Source organism: Onychostruthus taczanowskii, unplaced genomic scaffold (assembly GCF_017590055.1).
Source record: "Onychostruthus taczanowskii isolate IOZ18803 unplaced genomic scaffold, ASM1759005v1 scaffold43, whole genome shotgun sequence".
Lineage (NCBI taxonomy): Eukaryota > Metazoa > Chordata > Aves > Passeriformes > Passeridae > Onychostruthus > Onychostruthus taczanowskii.
In genome coordinates this window covers 179,031-200,151 of record NW_024501792.1, presented here as the reverse complement: position 1 = coordinate 200,151, position 21,121 = coordinate 179,031, and the positions used below count along the sequence as shown (strand labels likewise).

General features: G+C 63.5%; 1 protein-coding gene across 12 annotated transcripts; it reads left to right on the top strand.

Moving 5' to 3' along the window:
• Positions 1-61: 61 nt before the first annotated feature.
• On the top strand, positions 62-20,869 carry PHLDB1 (pleckstrin homology like domain family B member 1). Of its 12 annotated transcripts, none has more exons than XM_041413696.1 (27): positions 62-127; positions 2,630-2,924; positions 4,579-4,677; positions 5,065-5,188; positions 5,256-5,426; positions 7,229-7,354; positions 8,680-9,764; positions 10,486-10,728; positions 10,802-10,939; positions 11,065-11,202; positions 13,060-13,188; positions 14,385-14,540; positions 14,654-14,764; positions 14,914-15,003; positions 15,509-15,631; positions 16,354-16,491; positions 16,946-17,101; positions 17,499-17,666; positions 17,965-18,081; positions 18,161-18,278; positions 18,485-18,529; positions 18,931-19,222; positions 19,327-19,417; positions 19,498-19,644; positions 19,758-19,977; positions 20,053-20,138; positions 20,394-20,869. In XM_041413696.1, exons 3-27 carry the CDS (start codon positions 4,618-4,620, stop codon positions 20,532-20,534), a joined length of 4,413 nt encoding a protein of 1,470 aa, XP_041269630.1. In that variant the 5' UTR covers positions 62-127; positions 2,630-2,924; positions 4,579-4,617; the 3' UTR covers positions 20,535-20,869. The 12 variants fall into 12 exon arrangements, with proteins under 12 accessions (XP_041269630.1, XP_041269627.1, XP_041269628.1 ...); XM_041413693.1 differs by lacking the exon at positions 62-127 and adding an exon at positions 1,048-2,391 and having other exon boundaries at positions 20,394-20,866; XM_041413694.1 differs by lacking the exons at positions 62-127; positions 16,354-16,491 and adding exons at positions 1,051-2,391; positions 3,195-3,380 and having other exon boundaries at positions 20,394-20,864.
• Positions 20,870-21,121: the final 252 nt, after the last annotated feature.

Here is a 21,121-nt window from a genome sequence, read left to right as displayed (position 1 = left end):
GGGACCGGTCAGCCCTGGCGGGGGCGGGCCGCGCCGGCCCCGTTGGGCGGGGACGCGGCGGGGCCGCAGTGCCGGACGGTGGAGCGGCGGCGGAGCTCGGGACGGGCTGTGCGGCGGGGCGAGCGAGGTGAGCAGCCGCTGCCAGGGGGTCGGACACCCCCCAGTTTGTGCCCCAGGCCACCGCTGCCCTTGGGGAGCCTGTGGGGCTGGGTCAGTGTCCTGTAACGCCAGGGGTCCCTGGTGCTGTGGGACGTGGTGGGGGCAAGAGCAAGCTCGGCTGCCTTGGCCTGTGTTGGGGCTGGCTGTGGGACATGCTGGGGCTCCCTGCTCCCTGGGGTGCCTTGGGAGGGGTGCAGGAAGGAGCTGCAGACAGGGAAGTAGGAAAAACACGGTCAGCCATAAAACCAATCATTGCACAATGTTTGGGTGGTGTGTGGGTGGGCTGGGAGCTGGTTCCGGATCCAGTGGTCCACGTCAGTGGTGGGTTTGCTGGTGTGGGAGCCCTGAGAGCAGCTCGGTGTTGGAAGGTTCTCCCGTCCCCAAATCCTGCTGCAGCTCATGGGCAGTCACAGGAGGAGATGGTGCTTGGCCCACGGCCACCACTGCTGTCTGACACCTCTTGGGGAGCCTGGGAACAGTACTGGTCTGGCTGGATCCTTCCTGCTCTATGGCTGCATCTTGTTTACTCCAGCTTCCTGCCACACTCCTGCCACAGCCCCTTCAGCTGCTGTCAGGAAGCCAGAGGAATCTGCTGTCCCAGAAGGTCCAGCTGCTGTGCTGAAGGGCCAGTGTCCCACTCCTCCACCTGCAAGCCCCCAGCCCTCTCTGAGCACCAGGCAGAGGCTGCAGGGGGCAGATCCCTTGGCTGAGCACCGCGGGCACTAGCAAGGCAACACGGCTGGCTACTTTTTGATAACTCCTGGTACATTTGAGTTTGCTGTGTGGTGCCGTGTGTTGGTACATGTGGGAGGATGGATTGCAGGAGAATAGAGATAGTGCTGAAGGCAATCTCACCCCTGAGGAGTTGCAACTGTACTAATTACCAAAGAGTAGGAACGGCCCTGCCGTTAATAGGGCACAGCTATGTCCACTAAGGATGGGTGTTATAAAAGAGTGGGTTAGCTGGGTGAGAGCTGGAGTTTGTTGGCTGTGCTGAGAGGAGGAAGGGTCAGGTGGTCATGCAGAAGAAGTGTGGGGCAGCAGGGGCAGGGCAGCATGCAGGGGGATGGAACCACAGTATTGCATGGCAAGGGATCCTTGCTGGCAACCAGAAAGAGGAGAGTGATCAATGCCTGATTTGGAAAGGTGAGGTTCACCCCACCCCTTTGCCAGCTAACAAAGGGCTGGGTGATGGGTTCGTGCCAGGGGTTGGGTTCAAGACCCATCAAGCCCATCCTGTGTCATGGTCCCCAAGATGTTGTCAGTGTGGGTTGCAGATGCTCCTTCTGGCCTGCAGGTGAGAAATTGTCATTTTGGTATGAGAGCATTTTGAGGAGCAGCTCTCCATTGTGCAGTCTTCTGAGGGGTCTGGAGCTTGTGTGTGTGCTGTGATGTCTGGGGCAGTGCTGGGGCTGCAGCGGTGGTCGGGTCTGTGTGCCTCAGCGCCCTCGGGGGGTGCTGGCTGCAGGAGGCAGGGCTGCACGCCCTCCCCGACCCGAGCACAGGCTGAGCATCCACCACTGCGTGGAGACCCCGGAGCGTGGGCCTCGGCCGGAGCACAGCTGTGCTGCAGGGGTGCAGGAGCCCTTCTCCGGAGCGATGAAATCAGCGGGTGTGGCCAGGATTCCTCAGCTCCCGCCGGAGCTGTCTGGTGGCTGATTTATGGTGGTGTTATTGCCAGGATCATGGCGTTGTCCCAGCAACCGCAACGCAGCCCCCACCGTCCCTCGCCTGGGTGGGATGGGGCTGCCTGGGTCTCCCCCACTCAGTTGTCGGCCCCAGACCGGGAGGCAGAGGCCAGGAACAGCTCCTCACTCGCCTCTGCCTTTGTGCAGGAGACAGGCTCCCCCTTGCCAGCGGCCGGCGGAAGGGCCGGTTGTTTACTAGGGCAGAGGCTGTGGGAAGGGGTGAGCACCCGAAGCGCATTAGCAGATGGGGAGCAAGCAGGCAGCCAAGTTGGCTGGAGGCTGGGATGCTCCGCCGTGTGCACCCCTTAGCTCGGCCGCTCGGGCTTCCTTGTGACTCATCCAGCCAGCCACAAGTGGGGGTGAGAGGCCGTGCGAGGGGGTGCCATGCGCCTGGCTCTGCCATGCTTCATCCCAGCGTGGCTGATACTGCATGGCATGGCCTGCCAGTCCGTGCTCCTTCATGAGCACAGGCTGAACGCCCCTGCCCGTGTCCTGCCCGGTGGCACACACTGCAGCTCTGGGGTCTGCTGGTACCTCATGTGGGGTGAGTCAGGATGCGCTGTGCCCAGCTTGGGTCTGGGTGGGCAACAGCAGGTCAGACAGGAGTGGGCCCCCAGAGCCCCCCTGCCCACGTGGGCTTGGGGCAGGCAGGCACTGCAGCCTGTGGGCAGTGGGATGCAGGGGCTCCCCGGAGCACCCCGGGGCAGCATGTCTGTGCTGGGCATCCTCCCAGGTGAGGCTTTTGGCCGTGCCAGGTGAAGAAAGGGGCTTTTGTCTTCCAGGAGGCCGGGGCTGAGCAGGCAGCCCTGCGTGGGGTGCTCGAGGACCGTGGGCTGTTCGGTGGTAACCGAGCCCGACCCCTTGGCATTTGCTGCCTCCACCGCTTCCCACGGAGGGAACAAGCGGCGCGTTCTGCAGGCGGCGGCGGGAGAAGAAAGGCCGCCTTGTCCGGCCGAGCAGTGGGGCGCCGGCTGGGGCGGCCACGCTCCCGCCCCGCATTCCTACAGCAGAGCCGGCTGGAGAGGGGCTGCATCCCCGGCAGGACGGGCTGGGGTTCCCTGTGTGCTGCCGGGACAGGTGAGGGGCTCTGTTGGAGGGCAGTGTTGTGGGACTGGGGGCGTTGGGAAGGGATGGGATGCCAGGGTCACCCTCCAGCTCATGGGCAGGGGGGCTGCTTGTGGAGTGGGGGTGTTGGTGGAGAGTTTGGGCAGCAGGCAGCAGAATCGGAGACGATCCCCCAGGTGGACGGCATGGGGGTCCTCCATGGCTCTCACCAGCACAACCATGCTGGGAAGGAGTTAACACCGGCACAAGATCCCACCCTGGCCCCGCTCCCTTCCTCTGCAGCAGCCTGGCCCCTCCTGGCTTTTCCTCCTTCCTGAGCATTGTGACGGGACGTAGGTGTAAGTGCGGGGCAGGGGCTCGGCTGGGCCGCGGGGTCTCCAGATGCTGGGCAGTGCGGCACCCCAGTGCCTGGGGAACATGGGCACCCTGCCGCGGAGGGTCCCGCTCGGCACCCGGACCAGGTGGCAGGTAAGGAGGGAGAGCAGGGATCCTGCCTCGGCAGCCGGCGAGCACCCGTGGACTGCTCTCGGGGTACTTTATCTCTACGCCCCCCCTTGCCCCAGCTGAGCTGTCCCCCTCCCATGAAGTGTGGCTGTGGTCCCCACGGAGCCCTTGCTGTGGGGCGGCCAGTCCCGCTGTCGCAGGAGACGCCCGGGTTTCATCCAGGTCCTGGATCCCACGCCTGGTGTTTTCCAGCGTTTCATTTTTTCCACAGTGTGTAATAGCCGTTCACTCGCCCCCGCAGCTGAGCCCAGTGCTGGACGGGCGGGGGGGTCCCTCCAGGGGCTGGCTGATGCTGGCGAGAGCCGAGCCCGGGGCTCCTCCTGGCGGCCCCGGGACCGGAGCCTCCTAACGGGGACGGAGCACTTCCTATGCACACTGCCCGGGAAGGGTTAAGCCTCAGTCAACTAGTCCGGGGCGGAAGGGAGGGACGTGGGGAGCAGCAGACGGTAAATTTAGATCCTTGGAGCATCCCGACATGGCGTGAGTGCCGGGTGACGGAAATTGTTCCTCCTCGAGTTGCCTCCCACTCACGCAGAGAATGTGAGGCAGCATGGCCGTTCCATGGGTGGTGGCCCTGCCTGCTGGCCACAGGCCATGGCCACATGGGCAGGGGTATGAAACACTCAGCAGGGCATGTGCACTGTGAGCTGCTGCTGGACTGTGTGGGAGCAGAGGCATGTGCCCGGGTGCCAGAGCCGGGCACTGGTGGCATGGACAGGGGTGCCCAGGTGTTGCTGGGGACAGCCAGAACCTGTGCTTGTGTCTGCTTTTCCAATGACAGCCACTGGGGTCTGGCTGCTCACAGCTCTTGGCGTTTAAAGCATGCATTTCCAACACCACGCTCCCAGAACTGAGTGCATGTGTAGTTTTCCTTCCCGGACTGTCTTGTCCTGACGCCTGGCACATGCATGGGTCTCCCAGGGTGGATGGGGATGTGTGCCTGGGGAGGATGCATGCCTTGGCAGGCAGGGATGCTCACGGGCTTCAGGCAGCTGCTGACATGATGAAGACAGGAGCTCAGGACAGTAATCCTCTTGGTGGCAAATGCTGGTTTGGAATGGGTAGGGTTTGTGCTCAGGTTGCTGCCCGGGATGTGCAGGAAAAACACATCAAGGCCATGCCCAGCGTGGTCACTCGTGCTGCCATTCTGTTTCTCTGGCAGCCCGTGTCCGGTACCATCCGACGTCTCCAAGCAGGCACCATGGAGGCATCTGGCAGGACCCCCACCAGCCCAGCCCACAGAGTCCAGACTGTCATCCAGGTGAGCACACAGGATCACAGGACCTGTGCTCTGTGGAACAGGGGGATCTGGCTGGAGTCCACCTCTGCAGCCTGCCTCAGCCAATCCTATTACGGGATCCCCAGCAAAGCCCATTCAGCTAAGCGGCTGCAGCTGGGATCCTCTTAGATGCAGCCCAAGCCCCATGGATCTCCAGCTCCCGTGGCAGCTCGCCTCAGCTTCCCGGGATAGGTAGCACAGGCAGGAGAGCCCTCCCCTGCTGCGTCTTGCTGCTGGACAGTCCTGCTGGCATGTGGCTGTGCCTGGGCATTGATCCTGGCTGCTTTGGAGCAGCTCAGCCAGGTGGGCAGTGCAGGGGACTGGGCTGCAGCTGCAGGGCTGTGAGCATCCCTCCCTCTCCTCCTACAGAACAGCCCCCTGGACCTGATCGACACAGGCAAGGGGCTGAAAGTGCAGACAGAGAAGCCGCATTTGGTGAGCCTGGGCAGCGGGCGGCTCAGCACTGCCATCACACTCCTGCCCCTGGAGGAAGGTGAGTGCCGGGGGTCTCCATGGGCGCGCTGGTGACAGGGACACTGAGACGCCCTCTCTGCTGGCAGGGAGGACCACCATTGGCACGGCTGCGACAGACATCGTCCTGCAGGGCCCCGGGCTGGCCCCCCAGCACTGCTACATCGAGAACGTGCGAGGGACACTCACCCTGCACCCCTGTGGCAACGCCTGTGCCATCGACGGCGTGCCGCTCCAGCGGCCCACGCACCTCAGCCAAGGTAGGAGCAGGCCGTGGTTCACCAGAACCTTTGCCTGTGGAGTTGTGCCGTTGGGTATTGGGGTGTTTGAGGAGCCATCCAGTAACTGCATATGCCAGCCAGCGTACTCCTGGCCTCCATGCTGTGCGGTGGGAACCTGCCAGCTCCTGGCACGGTTTGAGAGCTGGCTTTGCTGCGTGTGTCAAGTGCGGTGGGGAAGGGAGAGACCCGGGCGGGCTTTGAGGAACAGCGGAGATGCTGAGCCAGCTTTGGGAAGGGAGATGACGAAGGAAAACACCCCAGTGTCCTCCCGGCGGGTGGCTGCCGGGACACCGCTGCTCTGCCTGCGTGGCTGCGGGGCTCGGACCCGGCCGCCCCCCCGGGCCGCTCCCAGGGAGCGCGGACAAAGCCTCAGGCCCTTCCCCGCGATCCCCGCCCTCCACAGCTCCCGTCTCGCCTCCCGGGGAGGACCCTCGGGCGGGGCGGGCGAGGCCCGGCCCCCCGTCCCTCCCCGGGGGGCGGCGGCGGCGGGGCGAGGTGAGTGCGGTGCCGCGGCCACGCGTGTCCGCGCCGGGCGGGGCTCGCTCCCGCTGCTCCGCGGGGCACGGAGCCATCGTGCCCCCGCAGGCGCTGTCGCCGCGGTCCCCCCGCGCCTGCCCCGGTCGCTCCCGGGAAGGGGGGACCCACCCGCGTGGGCGCTGCCGCGGGCGCCCCCCGGGGACAATGGGAGCCACGTGGCCGCCGGAGGAGGCTCCGGCCCGCGGGTCTCGCCGGTGCCGCAGCAGGCAGCGAGGGCCACGGTAGGTGCGGGGTGCGGGCCGGGGTCAGCCGAGCTGCCCATCCTGCTGTCCCCGGGGGCAGGCAGGGACGTGGCGGAGCAGGGACGGCATCTGTGCAGGCCACAGCGGACTGAGCTGCGGGGCTGTCAGGCCGATGCTCGTGGTGCAGGTTGGTGATTACTCGCTTTGCCGGGGCGACCTGTGGCTCCACTGGTGCCGGCACGTGGGGAAGGAAGGCACAGGGCAGTGCTGCATCTCTCCGGCACAGCCGCTGCCAGGCTGGGCGTCGGCACTGCTCCCTGGCAGGCAGGATGCCCTCGCTGAGCCGGGGTGAGCAGGACTCCGTCCCGCCCTGTTGCTTAGACAGGAGAAACAGGCCCCTGCGACGGCGATAGCTGTTAGTCTGTAGTGCCTCTCGCTCTCCTTGCTGCGAGCTGGGCTGACGGGTGCTCCATAAAACATGTCCCCTCCGGCGAGGGATTTTCAGCAGCGGCTGTTGGTATGGAGCGAGCCTCTCCCCAGAGCCCTGGCAGGCGCTTCAAAGTGGGGTGTGTCGGCAGCAAGCCGCCTTCAAGCCGCCTGATGCTCCCCGCTGCCAGCACATGCCTCCCCAGCGCCACGGGCAGCAGGTGAGCGCCCACGGCTGCGCTCCCCTTCCCTTCCTGAGCTGCCTTCCTCCTCGGGCTGCTCGGCAGCCTTGCCCCAAGAGGGCTGCTGCTTTGGGCCAAGAAGAGACGCTTTGCAAGCAGGGACAGGAGCTGTCTTGTCTGCAGCTGGCAGCCACGCAAACCCTGGAGTGCCGCCAGCTCCCCCGCGGCCCCCGGCGGGGACCCCAGCTGTGCCTGCGCCCGGGATGCGCTGCCGGCAGCTGCTGCAGAGTGACCTGGATTCCAGCCTCCCCCTAAGCCTCTGCTGACAGCAGGAGCCCGCTGCCTTCCCCAGGGCGCATCTTTGGGCGAGCAGTGCCCGACTGCCTCCCTGCACTCTCCGGAGCTGCTCTGATATTGTCGGCTGGCATCTGAACCCTCTCTCCTCTCTCCCAAGGGTGCACCATCTGCCTGGGCCAGGCCACCTTCCTCCGCTTCAACCACCCTGCTGAGGCCAAGTGGATTAAGAGCATGATCCCAGCGGGGGGCAGAAGCCCATCGGCTCTCTACGGGCTGCCAGCAAGTAGGTGACCCTCCCTTGTCCCAGGCAGGGCAGGGCAGATGCTGAAGCACTCCCTGACCCATCAGCCCAGTGCTCTCCCAGCCCTGTCCTGTTGCACTCAGGCTCACACCCGGCTGTGGGGTGCCATCCGTCAGCTCAGCCCGCTGTGGCAGCTGCACTGGTATTTGTTAATGATTAATATCACCTCCAAGGGGTGGACTGTGGGGGCACTGAGGCATGGCTTTCACTTCTGCCCAGCCTGGCCATGGCAGAGCCATCGCCCGTCGGAGCCCCCCCGCTGCTTGGAGGCGGTGTTTGTGTGCTGGAGTGGCTGTGCTGGGGCTGTGAAGGCCTTTCTGGCTGCTGCCCTTCATCTCATGAGCTTATCTTGCTGTGTCTGCCTGTCCGTGGGGCAGTGGGCCAGGTGCCAGTACCGTGTCTGGCTCCCAGGGATGTCCAAATCTCCAGCACTGATCCCTGGGCTGGTAGCCTTTATCCCTGCCCCAACCAGCACACCCTGGCACAGGGAGAGGAGCTTGGCTGCCTTCCCGTGCCACGTGTGTGTTGGGAAGGCAGCATGCCTGCAGCTGGGGGACGGGAGGAGGGACACGGGGAGGTGCTGTGGCTGAGGAGCATCATGCAGCCATGCAGCATCCCTGTGGGCCCTGCATGCTCACTCTGCCACGCGGGACTGGGTGGGATCACACTGACAGGGCTGTGGCACATCTTTCCAGGCCCGAAGGCAGTGCCAGCTGCCGTGGGGGAGCTGCTGGGTGCCAGGGGGTGACGCAGCCCGGGTGGCACGCTGTCCTGGCTGGGCTCCGTGCCTGCTGCCATTCGCTGTTCCCTGAGTGACAGGCACATCGGTGCTGCGCCGGGAGCACGGGGCGGCCCAGGCAGGGGCACCCTGGCCAGGGTGTGGAGAGGCTGAGGGCGACGTGGTGGTGGGTCTGGACGTGCTGCAGGTCAGCAGCCTTTGGCTATTGCACCTCTGACCCCTTGCTGGGAAGCCAGAGTGTGCAGGGGTGGTGGGTGCCAGGGGGGTGAGGGCAGCTGCTCTCCAGAGAGTGGAGCAGGGAGCTGCGACGCAGGGAGGGCAGCTGTCCTCTCAGGTTTCTGTCTCCTGGGTGATGGGGCTAGCGGGATTCCAGCCTGCTCCCTGCCCCACTCCCCAGCTGGAGTGGAAAGGGTGGCAGCGGGGTGCAGCAGAGAGGGGCTGCGACCCAGCTCTGACTCTGCAAGGCTGCATGTAAGGACCATGCCAGGCTGCCCCGTTGGACTCAGCCCAGGCAGGGGCTGCGGCGGAGTCACACCACGCTGATGCCTTCTCCTTTGTTTCCCTGCAGAATCCGAGGCCCTGGTGAATGGTGGCCACCAGCTGTCAGAGCGTGGGTGTTACAGCCACAGCTCCCTTGTCAGCTCCATCGAGAAGGACCTGCAGGACATCATGGACTCGCTGGTGCTGGAGGAGTCTGCAGCCCCTGGCATCCAGAAGCCGCCTGCCTGCGGCCGATCCCCCCTCTCCCCCGTGGTGAATGGGGGTGGGCGCTGCCTCCTGTCCCCCCCGCCCAGCCCTGGGGCCGCTTCGGGGGGCTCCAGCTATGAGAACTTCTCTCCCCTGTCCTCCCCAGCCAGCAGCAGTAGCTACACCAGCCCCTCGCTCAGCAGCCAAGAGCAAGGCCCAGCCGTGCCGCCCCCTCTCCCGCTCCGCTCCTCCAGCTACAACCACACTGTCCAGCCGCCCGCCCTGCCTGCTGGGCCTTCTAGTGAGCCTTGGCCGGCTGAGAGGCTTGGGGACCAGCGGGTGGGCAGCCCCCGGCTGACGCCCAGGGCGGCGCCGCGGCCACGGGTGGCCCTGCAGGAGCGGCCCCCCAGTCCCTTCCGGGAGCCACGGGACTCTGCGGCCCCCAGCCGGCAGCCCACCGGCAGGGCGGTCCCAGAGGCCCGGCTGCAGCCCCCCGAGAGCCCACGGGTGGCCCGGAGGAACATGGAGAGCATGCGGGAGCTGCCTCCCCTGAGTCCCTCCTTGGCACGCCGGGCTGCCAGCCCCCGGCTGGCCCCTGACACCCCCTCGCCGCAGCCCCGGCTGGGCAGGGAAGTGCCTGGCAGTCCCCGTGCCAGGCGCAAGGGCCTGGAGGAGTCGAAAGGCGCTGGGGGTCCTTCACCCCCGCTGCTGTCGGAGAACCCCACGCGCCGGCCCAGTTTCGGTACCTGCCTGAGCCCAACGTACGGGCTGGGCTCCCCAGCTGTGCCCTCGCCCCGGCAGAGCCCCCGCGCCCCCAGGAAGCCTTTGGGGGACCCACGGCTGCCAGCGGGGTCACGGGAGCGCAAGAACAGCATCACTGAGATCAGCGACAACGAGGACGAGCTGCTGGAGTACCATCGGCGGCAGCGGCAGGAGCGGGTCCGGGAGCAGGAGATGGAGCGCCTGGTGAGCCTTGGGGCTGCGGGGGGACACGTTTGAGTGTGGGACACCCTCTTTGCAAATAGCTGTTGTTGTTTGCTGCTTTGAAACCTGGCCTTTGCCTCTTGGGGATTTACCACAGCTGTCAGGCTGTTGGCTTACCCAGGGGGATTATGGCCAGGAGCAGCCATCGGTGCTCAGCAGCTCTCTGGAAATACAAAGCCCCCAAATCACAGCAGCCTGTGGAAGCTGGTGGGGCTGGCATGGCCCCATGGCTACTGGCCAAAATGGTGGCACTCCTTCCTTTGCAAAACCCTCCACATCTTGTCTGTCCCTGCCCGGGCCCATCTGCTGCTGGTGGTGCCGTGGCTCTGTGGACATTGCATCTATATTTAGGGCTGGTGGAGTTTTTATGGAACTGGCATCTGGATGAGGCTTGCCGGGTCTCCGCCAGTCCTGCGGGCCGAGCCGGCGGGCCGTGTTTGCTCAGCCTGACTCACGCCTGGCGCGGGCAGCCTGAGTCACCGCCTGGAAATAGCGGCGGCGCTCGCCTGCAATCAGCCCAGCTCCGGCTCCCAGCACATCGCGTGCCTGGCTGGGCTGTGGGGTCGAGCCGGCTGCGTTGTGCTTTGTAATGCTGCCTGCCCATCCCAGCGTGCGGGCCCGCATTCTGGTGGGCACCGTTGGCACGGGGTTGTGCCCGCTCCTGCCGCAGCGCGTGCTGGATGTGGACTGCTCTTCCTTACAGGAGCGGCAGCGCCTGGAGACCATCCTGAACCTCTGTGCTGAGTACACCAAGACAGACGGCGCTGAGCCTGCTGACGTGCACAGGCTCCTGGCTGGTGACACAGATGTTGGCCAGTGGGTGCCCAGGGGTGCCACGGCTCTGGGCCATGCTGCTGAAGAGCTGCAGCAGAGGGAGAGCGTGGAGAGGTCGGATGAGGAGAACCTGAAGGAGGAGTGCAGCAGCACTGAGAGTACCCACCACGAGGTAAGGGGACATTGGTGCCATTCTGTTACCGTGCCGTGCTGCACTGTGCCATGCCAATCAGCCCTTTCCACAGCACGAGAAGCTGACAGGCCCCCGGGCCAAGGAGGCACAGCGGCTGGAGGAGGAGCGTGCCGGTGTCCTGGGACGCCTGGACCAGCTGAAGGGTCGTGTCAAGGAGCTGGAGCAGCAGCTGCAGGAGACATCGCGAGAGGTGAGAGGTCAGGGGACACTGGTGGGTCCCCTGCTGCTTGCTGCCCTCACCAGTTAGCGCTAAATCCTAAGGGTATGAGCTAGATGCAGCTGGAGCAGCAATCCTGAGAGGCTTTGGCTGTCCAGGCAGAGATGGAGCGGGCGCTGCTGCAGGGTGAGCGGGAGTCGGAGGTGCTGCGGCTGCGGCAGGAGCAGGAGGCAGCGCAGCAGCTGCAGGAGAAGCTCTCCAGCCTGGACGCCAGCATCCGCAAGGAGCGGGACAAGGTGAGCCCAGTCACAGGTTCCCATCGTCACCAGCTGTGCCATACCCTCCGTGGCACTCACAGCCAGTGCTGCAATGCCTCATGCTGCAGCGTTCCCCTGTGGACATGTTCTCCAGACCCTGGGCTCCCCAGAGGCTTTGGGGAGCAGCCGCTGTGGTTTGCATTTTGGGGGGATCTGTCTGTCTGTCTGTCTGGGCTTGGTCAAACAGCCCTGCTGGAGGAGAGCACAGCCAGTGCTCTGGGAGCATTTCAGCTGCTGCCTGTTGCTCTGGCGGGGAGACTGAGGCGTGAGGCTTTCCAGATGGCTGCTGCCTGCGCGGGCAGTGCCGAAGCAGAGGCCTCGGCTCTCCCTGTTACCTGTCCTCGCTAGGGGACTGCGTCTTGCAGCAGGTCACCTCCTCTGCTGCGCCTTTGTGTGTGATGGCAGCTGTTGCTGTGGTGTTCGGCCTGCTGGAGGTGGCTGGGAAACCACTGCAGGTGTTCGGCGTGGTGGCTTTGGGAGGGGTCCTGGCCCCCATCCCCAACGTCGCCTGTGGTGCAGTTACTGCCTGAAGGCACCCACGAGCTGCGTGTGTGGCATGTTTGTGCCAGCTGCTGGATGCTGGCTGTCCCACAGCCTTGCAGGCAGTGTGGCATGGCCTTGTCGAAGGGAGAGCTGCTGGGATCTGGTTCTCTGCTGCCTGAGGCCATTGTCCCTGTGCAGCCTATGCCAAGGTCCCACCAGCAGCTCCGTGCCACTGTCATGTGCCATCAATGTCCCTTGGGGTCTGGCCAGCCCCAGGGCTGTTGGGGTGCCTGTGGCCTGGCAGAGTGGCCATTGGTGCCTCCCAGTGGTGCTCCTACAGCATTTGGGGTTTTTGTCCTGGTTTTGGTCTTCCAGCCCTTTGTAGGCATCTTCTGTAGCCAGGGACAGCCTCATGCAGAGCCAGGAGAGGAGCGCAGGGAAAGCCCTCTCCCAGCCTCTCTGCTGACCTAACCACCCACTTTTCTAACCCATCTGCACTACTCACACTAACGGTGCCTGCTCTGAACTCTGCCACCACCTCTGACATTTCTGCATGTCCAGGAGCCCCCAGGCAATCCACAGCTCCTCTCTTGGGGCATCTGCCTGTACCAGCCTTGCCTCCCTGGCAGCAAGTCCCCTCATAGCCCTTGTCATGATGTCCCATCTCTGTGTGGAGCACAGGGTTCCTTGCAGCAAGCATTTCTCAATGCCAAGCCCCTGTAGGGTACCACCAAACCTGTGGGTGGTTCCCCTCTGCCAGTCCCATGTTCCTGGCCCCATTTTACTGCTCCTGTGGCCAGGCCCCTCATCCCAGGTCCAGGAGTCAGTGTCTGCTCTGCTGCTGACTCATCATAGCCTGAGCATCTCTTGCTGGACCACAGCCTCCTGTTTTCACTGCTGCCCGGTGCTGCCCTCTCCTTCTGATGGCTGAGGGTGGTCCATGACCCCAGGCTGCATTCAGGACCTGCAGTTCCCAACTGGTAGCAGTTAAGAAAGCCCGTTAGTGGTTATTGTGATGCAGCCTGTGCAGGATTGGGATGACTTGAACCATGCTATCAGTTGATCTTTTTGCTGCCTGCAAGTTTGTTCTTGGAAGCACAAAGCTGAGGTCAGGGGCTGGCTTTAACTCCTCTAACACTGCTTGGCCAGCTCCCGTGTCTCTTGATCTCTCGATCCCCCTGTACATGGCATGTAGCTGCCATGACGCCCCTTCTCCTGAGCCCCCTGTGCCTCCAGCTGAGCCCCTCTCTAACTCACAGCTTCTGCATGGCGCCCATTTGAGAAGTGTGTCTTCTTTTTTTTTTTTCCCCTTTTTCTTTTCTTTTTGTTTTGTCTTGTTCTCCCCTGATTCAGGAAAGGGCAAAGGTTGATGCTGAAAGGAAGGAGCTAGAGCAACTCCAGGCGCTTTACCATGAGTCGAAGAGCCACCTTGATAAGTGCCCCGAGTCAATGCGGGAGCAATTGCAGGAGCAGATGCGAAGGGTCAGTGTCTCCCCCCACCCCTCCCGGACCATGGCCCACCTCCCTCCGCTCCAGCTTAGGCCAGCTCTTCCCTGCCAGCCGGGGCCGCACTGGGAGCGTCGCACCCGGGCTGGAGGCGGCTGGCACCGGGCACCATCGTCCTGGTAAGCTTGCCGCTCGCCCGGGCCCGGCTGGGCAGAGCTCCTCGGGACCCGCACAGCTCCTCGGGACCGGCAGGGCACCAGCATGGACCCTGCCGAGGAGGGCAGGCTGGGGAGTCTTGGGGGCTGCTGCATCCTCATCTGGCTGCCTCCAGCTGTTTCCTGAGAATGTTTATTTACACAGTGACGTTGATCCCTGTTACTGCTAGTCCTCAGCATTTTTTCCTATTACCTGGTATTTTCTGGAAGTGGTTGACTTTTCCCCAGCCCATGGCTAGTGCCTGCTCAGATACACCCACATTGCCACAGCCTGCTCCAGCCAGGCACTCACATTCTGGATGAGGGTCTGGTGTAGAGTGGGCAGGGGGGTGATGGAGCAGTGTCTGCGTGTGGGAGCCCTCAGAGGCACCACATCAGTGCTGTGTCACTGGCTGCCCGTCTCACGGAGCAGGGTGAAACACATCCCCGTGGGCTGCATGGCACAGTGGCTGCCAGGGTGGCACTGGCAGGCCCAGAGCTGAGTGCTGCCATGTGCTGTCGGTGCATGAAGGCTGGAATGACACACAGGAGTTTGTCCAGCATGGTGCTTGTCTGCTGGGGCTTTGCCACCTGCAGGCTTGGTGACACAGTGTGGCTGTTGGTGGTTACGCTGGCACATGGTGTTTTGTGACCTGTCAGGGCACGGCTTTAGCCCATTCGTGGTTCAGCAGGGACAGCTGGTCTCCGAGGGCTGGTGAAGCCCCTGGCTGTGACAAGCTCATCTCATGGGGTGACTGCTCTGTGCTGGCCAGTTCTGGGTGCCTCCATTGCCTTCTTCTGATGGCAGACACTCCTCTCAGTATCTCTTGTGTTTCTGATGCCCAGCAGAAGGCAAAACTGCCTGCCTGCCCACACTGGGCACAGAGGACAGGCTTGGCCACCAGCTCTTGTTCCTGGCCAGCACCAGGAGGATGTGGAGGCACGCAGGAGGTTTTGCTGTGGGAGACCTGCCTGCAGGACGCGGAGGTGCCCGTCCAGTGGGTCAGATGCACTCACAGTGCTCTTGTGCGTTCAAAGGAGGCAGAGGCACTGGAGACGGAGGCCAAGCTGTTTGAGGACCTGGAGTTCCAGCAGCTGGAGCGAGAGAGCCACCTGGAAGAGGAGCGTGAGGCGCGAGGCCAGCAGCTCCTGCAGAGCCGGGCTGAGTGCCACCGGAGCATCGCCCGCAGGAAGGTGGGGACGGCCGGCAGGACTCCATGAGGCTGGGCTGTGCCGCGGGTCGGGCACGGCCAGGCTGCGTGCCATGGCTCAGCAGCACCAGCTCATCTCTGCTGCCTGCTCCCCAGGAGCGGGTGGCTGCCCTGGACGCCCAGGCTGCGCAGATCCGGCTGCAGAGTGCCCAGGAGGCCGAGCGCCTGGCCAGGGAGCGCAGCAGCGTCCTGCAGCTCCTGCAGAAGGTAATGCCGTGACTGTGGGCCCCTGAGGCCGGGGACAAGGGCCTGCCAGCTCTTGACAGGTTGCTGGCAGGCAGGGAGAGCTTGGGGGGTGACTGGCCACGGGGTGCCAGGAGCCATCAGCTGCCTCTGACCTGTCACTCCATGCGCAGGAGAAGGAGAAGCTCGTGTCTCTGGAGAGGCGATACCAGCTTGTCACAGGTGGCAGGAGCTTCCCAAAAATGTCCTCAGCTCTCCGGGAGGTAAGTGGGTAGAGGAGGCTGTGGTGCTTAGAGCTGCTCTCCTAAGCTGCAGCCATCAGTGAGGATGAGCCTTGTGCACCAGCAGCTTTGCTCTGCAGCAGTTCCTGTGTTCCCAAGTACCTTCTGACCAGAGCCAGGTGCTTCCAGCTGCTCAGTCTCTCCACGGGCTGCAGAGGTTGGGAGGGAGGAAGGGGAAATGCAACAGAGCAGCACATGGGACAGGATTGCCTAGGGTCCCATCGTTGCTGGAGAGCACGCATGGGGATGTCTTGGTGCTGGTCCAGGGGACTTTTAGGTGGAAGTGAATTGTCCCATTACCTTGCTTATGGCTCTGAATGGGGAGCCAGAACCACGATGCCCTCAGGGGCTGTGGTACTGCCTTACCTGCTGCTGGTAGAGGCACAAGATGGCAGAGTCCCCTCGTGCCTGCCTGCAGTGGGACTCCTGCTGCTGCCACCTTGCTATCTGTGCCCACCTTGCCTACGCAACCTTTACCCTTCAACAGGAGACCCTCCACATCTCTGAACCTTATGAGCTGTTGGAGGGAACTAAGCCCCTGAGTCCCCTGCCAGCAGCAGCTGCCTCCTTAGCTTCTCCTGCCACCTACTCCTACCCCAAGGCACAAGAGGTAACTAACTAGAGGGATTAGCTGCATGTGCTTGCTCACTTACTCCCCCGGCAGACACCCCTTTTGTGGACTGATGTCACCCCCAGGCAGCAGGGCAGCCCCACAGCAGCATGGCTGGAGCATTTATCATACAGATCTCTGGCAGCCGTGCTCATTAACACTCAGTCCCCGATTCCAGGCGCTCTCCTGAGCCCGCTGGGCAGCCCAGTTCCTGCTGCTGCCCCCTGTTTTAACCCTGGTGCAGTGGTCTCCCCCTTGCTCATAGCTTGCCATCTGGCTGGGCACCTCCTGACAGCATCCTGTAGGGTCCTGCTAGCATGGCTTTCCCAAAATAAGAGCAGGTCCCCAGCTTAGCACATTTGGTTCAGAAAGGATGAGGAAGTGGATTTTAAGTTGGGTCAGCACAGCTCGAGGTGCCTCATCCAGTGCTGCTGCACTAGGGAGGATTTGTGGCCAGTGTCTGTGGAGGACCCTGAGGCATCCCTGCCCCTCGAAGGCGTTCAGCAAAGCTGCACTGAAGGCTGGAGCAAGATGGGTGCCAGCACACCCAGCCCAGCTTGAGCACCCCAAGGTGCTTGGGGGCACCACGGGCAGCAGGGCAGGGCTGGGAGGCAGTGTTGGGGCAGGAATGCACAGGGAGGTTTGCTCCACTGTGCAGTCAGTGCCACAATGCCAGCACACGGGTCTAACTCTTCTCCTTCTCCCTTGCCGTGGATTTCTAGGAGTACATGAGGCTGTCTGACGTTTTCAGGTTCTGCAGTAATGCACATGGCCCCAGCCTGGACACTAAAGCTTCTGCTGCTGCCCCTGCTGCCGCTCAGCGCTCTTTCTTGCTTGCTGTAGCTCCCACAGCCAACGAGGTACCTGCCCAGAGCATGCTCGGGTCTGCTCCCGCGGGTCGCCCGCTGCATCCCAGGAGGGAGCCAGCTGCCCCTGCGTGCCCTGGGGCCGGGAGCCCACATCTCTGGGGTCAGGACGCTTGTGTGGCTGCAGCTGAGTGGGGAGCAGAGGCTCCAGCTGCCCAGTCTCCTGGCTGGGGTGCCCTTCTTGCCTGCTCTGGGTGCAGTGGCCGGGGGGAGCAGAGGGGGTGCCCAGCAGTGGGAGGGGCAGCCCTTTGTTTGTTGGGTGCTGGCCTCGAGCGAGGAGGATCAGAGCAGGCCTGAGCCAGTGCCCAGCAGCAGGGTGGCTGCAGCACCAGCTGCTCTTCCTCCCAGGACAGTGAACCTTCCTGTGGGGGTTGGAGCTGCCTGCTCATTCCTCCGTGCCTGCTTGCCCTCGCTCTTACCCTGGTTCAATCTGCTTCTCTCTGCCCAGTATGTGACCGTGGAGCAGCTCTCGGGTATCCTGGGCAGCCTCCACACCCCTGCTGCTTCCCTGCTGGGCTGTACCCCTCCGGCTCCTTCATCCTCAGGCTGTGCTCCTCCTCTTCCTCCTCTTCCATCTCTCCCTTCTCCCTTCATCTCTGCAGAGGTTGGTGCCCTGTTTCCCTCCATTTGGCCCCCTGTACTCTCCCTGGGAGGTGATGGAGATGCACGGGAAGGGGTGAGCTGCAGATGGAGCTGAGCAGCAGCTCGGGCTCTTGACACCCTGCACACCCTTGGCTGTCCTGCCTGCTGCTCCACTGCCCCCAGGGCAGGGGTCTTTGTGCTTGATCAGTTCTCACATTCTCTTGAGCAGCAAATGGCTCCTACAGCTGCTGGGACTTAGCCAGGGAGTGCACAGGTCTTCCAGGGGTCTGCATGTTAAGTTGTTAAGTTCTGGGGGAGTGGTGCAGGCATAGGCAGGAATGCTTCGACCTCTTCTCTGTGCATCTGTCCCCCCTGCTGCATTTGTCCTTCATCCTTTCTCACGCAGCCTCTCTCTCCAGATGGAGCAGCAGCTGTTGGGAGGACCTGTGTGTCCCCCAGCTCTTGATTTAGAGAAGTGGTACCAGGAGGTTATGGCTGGCTGTGAGACCTCCTCTTCCTCTGTCTCTCCTCCTTCTTCCCCTCCTCCACTTCCAGCTAAAGCTCACTCCTCTCACCAGGCTCTTCAGGTAATCCTGGCTCTGTGCTGCCCAGGCTCAGGCTTTGGGGCCGCTGGTTGTGGCAGAAGTGGGGCAGTGTGGGGATGTTCCTGTGGACCCTGTACCCTGAGTGCTGCTGGGGCTCTGGCTGCCACAGCAGGCAAAGTCAGAGCAGACCTGTGGCCTGGGGTGGGCAGTCTCTGCCTCCTCTTGGGCTGCATCCCTTTGCCAGGATGGCACCGACACAGAGCAGGATCTGGGGAGCCATCTGTCCAGGGGGACTTCTGCAGTTTCCCCATGTGTCTCTCATGTCTGTGTCTGTGCTCAGGTCTATCGTGCCAAAGCAGAGGGTGGTGCTGGTGCCCTCACCCCTCGGATGAAGAGTGGGACCCCTTCGTCCTCACAGCTCAACCTCTCCGTGCTGGAGCGCAGTCCCTCCCCCAAGGTATGGCTGCCAGGGGGACCCAGGCTCCCTGGCCCTGGCCCTCACCTGCCTGGTGCCATCCCCATCCCCATCCTTGCAGCTGACCACCTGCTGTCCTGCCCAGGGCCCCCCCAGCCCGGCGGGCAGCCTGTCCCGCAACCTGGTGGCCACGCTGCAGGACATCGAGACCAAGCGCCAGCTGGCCCTGCAGCAGAAGGGTGAGCTCTGGCTCCTGTCCTGGCTCTGTGGGGTGCTGGGACTTTGGGAGATGCTATCCCCGCTGCCACTTGGGCAGTGGAGAAGGGCGCCTGGCCGAGGGTGGTGACAGCAGCAGTGCTCTGGCAGGATGCAGTGCCTCTCTCACAGTCTTGCTTTTCCCCCCTCTCTTTCCTCCTGACCCCTCCACCTGATGGCCCATCTGCAGCCAAGCTGCTCCCAGCAGAGCCCTTGCAGCCAGGCAATCTACCAGGTAGAGACGTGGGTTGACTTGGACTGCCTAGAGCAGCCCAGAGGCAGCAGCATGGCTGTTGGCTGGCACCTTCTGCCATACATAAGAGGGGCATGACCAGTCCAGGACCCCAGGTGCATCTCAACATCTGCTTAGAGACAACCCTGTGCATCCCCAGCCTGCTAATGCTTTGCCCTACTCGTTCCTTGCCAGCCTGGCGCATGTGCCCCCTGCTCCTGCCCAGACAGGTTGCAGTGCTTGCCAGAGCGCTGTGACAGCAGCTCCCACCTCTGCCCCTACCGTGCCTTGGTGGTTCCAGCAGTGCCTGTCGTGTCTTCTGCCTGTGCCACCCCCTCGCCCACCATGATGTGGCTCTGAATGTGGCGCATTTGACTTGATGCTGTCATCTTGCCGTGGCCCAGGTCGGCAGGTGATCGAGGAGCAGAAGCGGCGGCTCGCAGAGCTGAAGCAGAAGGCAGCTGCTGAGGCGCAGTCCCAGTGGGAAGCCCTGCACGGGCAGCCCCCCTTCCCCACTGCCTTCCCCCGGCTTGTGCACCACTCCATCCTCCACCACAGCCGTCCCCATGGCGCCGGGCCCCGCGCTGAGGAGCTGGACCATGCATATGACACCCTCAGCTTGGAGAGCTCAGACAGCATGGACACCAGCATCTCCATCGGCAACAACTCTGCCTGCTCACCTGACAACATCTCCAGGTAATCCTGGGGCCAGCTCTGTGGCCAGGGCACAGCCTGCTCTGCTGGGATGCTGCTGGCTCAGGGTGCTTCCTGCTGGGGCAGCAGCTGTGGCTGTTGTGCAGTGCCAGCGGGATGGAGACAGGGAAGATTGAGGAGATGGAGAAGATGCTGAAGGAGGCGCACGAGGAGAAGTCGCGGTTGATGGAGTCCCGGGTGAGTGGGGGCACCAGCACCGTGGCTGGGTGGCAAGCAGGCCTGCAGTCCTCGGGGCTGAGTGCCGTGCCTGCTGGCAGGAGCGGGAGATGGAGCTGCGTCAGCAGGCGCTGGAGGACGAGCGCTGGCGGCGGGAGCAGCTGGAACGGCGCCTGCAGGACGAGACCGCGCGGCGGCAGAAGCTGGTGGAGAAGGAGGTCAAACTGCGGGAGAAGCACTTCTCACAGGTGCGCTGCCGTGCCCCGCTCAGCCTGGACGCTGAGGCACGCCCGGCTGGCAGCGGAGGGACGGGGCTCGTGTCACCACGGGTGGCCTGTGCAGGGCTGTGTTGCTTTTGCAGGCTCGTCCCCTGACACGGTACCTCCCCATCCGCAAGGAGGATTTCAACCTGCGGCTGCACATCGAGTCCTCGGGCCACAGCGTCGACACCTGCTACCACATCATCCTGACAGAGAAGATGTGCAAGGGCTACCTGGTGAAGATGGGCGGGAAGATCAAGTCCTGGAAGAAGCGCTGGTTTGTCTTTGACCGCATGAAGCGCACCCTCTCCTACTTCGTGGGTGAGTCCCGAGGCCGCCCCCGTCCCCTCCCCGCGCCGTCACCCACGGCCAACAGCGGTTCCCTCTCTCGGGCAGATAAACATGAGACAAAGCTGAAGGGTGTTATCTACTTCCAAGCCATTGAAGAGGTTTACTACGACCACCTCCGCAGTGCTGCAAAGGTGAGAGCTGGGCCCCGCCGCTGCTGGGGGCGTGCTGGCAGCCCTCTGCCGGTCCCGTTCCCTGTCCTCTGTCACGCTCTCTGAGGCAGCAGGGCAGCGCGTGCCAGGGATGCTCCTGGAATGGTCTGTGGCCCCCGACGGTGCCAGCTTGAGGGCACCAAGAGCAGGACCCCAGTGCTGGGCTTTGTGAGGGACCGGGAGGGGATTAGTGCTGCTCAGAGGGGAGCAGAGTGCTGATTTCATGCTCCCCTCCAGAGCCCCAACCCTGCGCTCACTTTCTGTGTCAAGACCCACGACCGACTCTACTTCATGGTGGCACCGTCAGCCGAGGCCATGCGCATCTGGATGGACGTCATTGTCACCGGGGCAGAGGGCTACACCCAGTTCATGAACTGAGGGCCGTGCTGTGCATCCCACATCCGCCAGCTGCATGGACTTGGGAGCATCCCAAGCAGCCCGGAGCTCCTGGGGGGACCAGGGTCCCTGCACTGCCTCGTGCCAAGGGCTGTGCACACCGAGGTCGTGCACCTGCATTGGGCGCAGCTGGGTGGCCCTGAGTGTTGCCTGTCCAGGCAAGGGAATGAGTTTTTTTATGTTGACTTTCTAGAAACAAACTTTATTGGAACAACATCAAAGTGCTGAAATGTAAAAAGCTGCCAAAGAGCCGGCGGGGCCCGAGCCGTGTGCCTTGGGGCTGGTGCTGGTGCCGTGGTGTTCCAGGGAAGGAGAGGCCACGGGCTGCCCGGGACAGCCCACAGACCCTTCTGTGAACCTTTTGTAATTTCAGAGCGCTGTCCCCCGGTGTGGGGCCGGACGGGGGTGGCGGCGCGGGCGGCGCGGTCATAAAGCATTTCATGAACGAGGCTGTCCCTCCTGCGTGGGCTCCGCACCGGCAGCACGGCACCGGCACACCGGGGCCTGCCTGGGGGCACCGGGAGCGAGCCAAGGGCACGGCACCGAGCGTGGGGACCGCGGGCAGGGCA